This window comes from Octopus bimaculoides, chromosome 11 (genome assembly GCF_001194135.2).
Source record: "Octopus bimaculoides isolate UCB-OBI-ISO-001 chromosome 11, ASM119413v2, whole genome shotgun sequence".
In the NCBI taxonomy this organism is placed as follows: Eukaryota; Metazoa; Mollusca; class Cephalopoda; order Octopoda; family Octopodidae; genus Octopus; species Octopus bimaculoides.
Window position 1 is genome coordinate 22,144,936 of NC_068991.1, and position 2,519 is coordinate 22,147,454.

Sequence of the window (2,519 nt, forward strand, 5' to 3'; positions counted from 1 at the left end):
TTTTTTTTTTTTTTTTGTTTTTTTTTTTGTAGATGAAATTATTGATAAAAGTAAATTCATAATTTACTGACAGAAGTAACTTCAAAAATTTCACTTAAATTCGTACACGTAGTCAATTTCCCTAAAAATTTCTTATTTACTTTTGCAACAGTTTTGTGTTTTTCTGTTGTAAACAGCTTTTTTCTGGTTCCTTTGATCTTGGCTCTTTGATTCACTGACAAATTCCACTTCAACCCATACAATTCTTTATTTTCCATAAAAATTTCTTATTTACTTTCTGCCTGTCATATTAAGAAATATAATTTCTGTTACCCAGTTATTTTCATTGTTTACTATTTTCTGCACCTGTGTATTTCTGTATATGTATATAACCATGGTTAGAAGGAAAGTGTCAAATTTGTCTACAATGTCAAGGTCAGCCAAAAGAATGTCTCTGTCTAGGGTAAGAGAGACAGCTGCAGAAAGGGAAATATATCAAGAAATGGTGGTTGTGGTGGTGGTGGTGGTGGTGGTAATGATGTTGGGTGGGTGCTTGAATAAGCCATAATAAAATCAATCTTACCTTAAATATTTCAGTGAAACACAGTTTGTATTTGTCTCGGTAATCTAGCAAGTTGCCAATAAATGGTAAGCCTGGAGCACCGGGAATTGCTTTGAATGGACAGAGTTGTACATGATCTGAGTCAGATGTTTCAGGGAGCTGGACATGGTTGAAGGGACATTTCTGTAAGGAACAAGAAGAAATGTGTCAATAACATATATTTGATTTATCACAAGAAAGTTTAGGGTTTTATTTTCCTAGTTTTTATTCAGAAGTCTAAGGAAATGATCAATACACACACATACTCACACACACACACAGGCATACATGCACATACACACATACTTATAATATGTTTGTCAGCCATGTAGTTATATAAATAGCATTTATTTGGATGTGCGGCACTTCGGGCAAGTGTCTTATACTATAACCCTGGACCAAAAAAACCTTGTGAGTAGATTTGGTTGGTGGAAACTGAACAAAGCCCATCATGTAAGTATGAGAGTGTGTATGTGTGTGTGTATGCATACACATGCACATAAGTCTCTTTATCATGACATTGCACAATAGCTATAAAAGAATGTCATCATATCGTCATTACACAAGTGTTACTCTTGTAAAGGTACATGATTTAATGGTTAGGTATCAGATTCATGATTGTAAGGTTGTGGTTTCAACTGGGCAATGTAGTATGTTCTTGAGCAAAGTATTTCATTTCATGTTGCTCCAGTCCACACAGCTGGCAAAGATGAGTAACCCTGTGATGGACTGGCATCCTTTCCAGGGAGGAATATTCAGTCATGGCCAAAAGTTTGGAACATAGGTCTGAAAATTTGAATTTTTATATTAAATGCCCAATGTTATATTAATTTGCAATATATTATTACTTGGTCAAAAGTTTGAAAAATAGGCCTGATAGTTAGAATTTTTATATTAAATGCCCAAATATATACATTGTATATATTTGAATCAAATTGTACTTGGGCATAACAATTTTAATTTTTAAGAAAAATGTTCCAAACTTGGCCATGACTGTATATGCCATAGAAACTGGGAAACTAGCTCTACAAGTCTATATAACTTAGAAAGGATCTTTATCATTTTATCTTTATCTAAGCACTGTTTTTTATTTCTAGTCTGCTATGAAACATTCATGAAGGAAATATTATGTTTGAAAAAAAGGGAAGGTTGCCCACAGGAAGGATATCTGACCCTACAAAATCTGCCTTCATGAATTTTGTCTGACCCATACAAGCAGGGGAATGTAAGCACAAAAACAATGATGACAACAGAAATCCCATACCTGTGCATTATAGTGTTCAGATGAAGCTGTTACAGCTACAGGATGTGGAAGTAGTTTGCCAAAACCACCAGTTAGGTTGGGTATCCGGAGCACATTTGACACTGTTAAATACAAAAATATGAATACATTTATAAAACATTATTTTCTTTTTTTTTGCAGAAAGAAGCCTAGGTTATATATATTATGTTTATAACTTTCAATATGAATTAATATTCACAATTCTTAATTTTTTTTCCCTTTGCCATTTTTAAATAATTTTCAACTCTGAAAATAAGCTTAATTTTATACACCCATCTAAAAATAAGCCAAATTTACTTATGATCTTCTCATGTAGGTAAATCCACTCATTTCCATATATTTTTTTTTTTTCAAAGTATGTTTATGATATAAACATCTACAAAATAAGTGCAGGCAGGTATGACGGCGAGCTGGCAGAAACGTTAGCATGCCGGGCGAAATGCTTAGCGGTATTTCATCTGCCGTTACATGTGTGTGTGTGTGTAGCTGTGTGGTAATAAGCTTGCTTCCCAACCACATGGTTCTGGGTTCAGTCTCACTGTGTGGCATCTTGGTCAAGTGTCTTCTACTAAAGCCTTGGACCAACAAAAGCCTGAGAGTGGATTTGGTAGGCAGAAACTGAAAGAAGCCTGTCATATATATATATATATATATATA

At 33.9% G+C, this 2,519-nt stretch overlaps 1 protein-coding gene across 2 annotated transcripts in view; it reads right to left on the reverse strand.

Annotated features, from left to right (window-relative positions):
* Positions 1-2,519, reverse strand: part of LOC106879411 (cytochrome P450 10) — a 23,084-nt gene that overhangs the window by 17,720 nt on the left and 2,845 nt on the right. For both annotated transcript variants that reach the window (XM_014928965.2, XM_052971591.1), the window contains exons 2-3: positions 1,845-1,945; positions 563-724 (exon numbers count right to left, since the gene is read on the reverse strand). In XM_014928965.2, the coding sequence (XP_014784451.1) occupies positions 563-724; positions 1,845-1,945 (263 nt within the window). The remainder of the gene's footprint in view (positions 1-562; positions 725-1,844; positions 1,946-2,519) is intronic.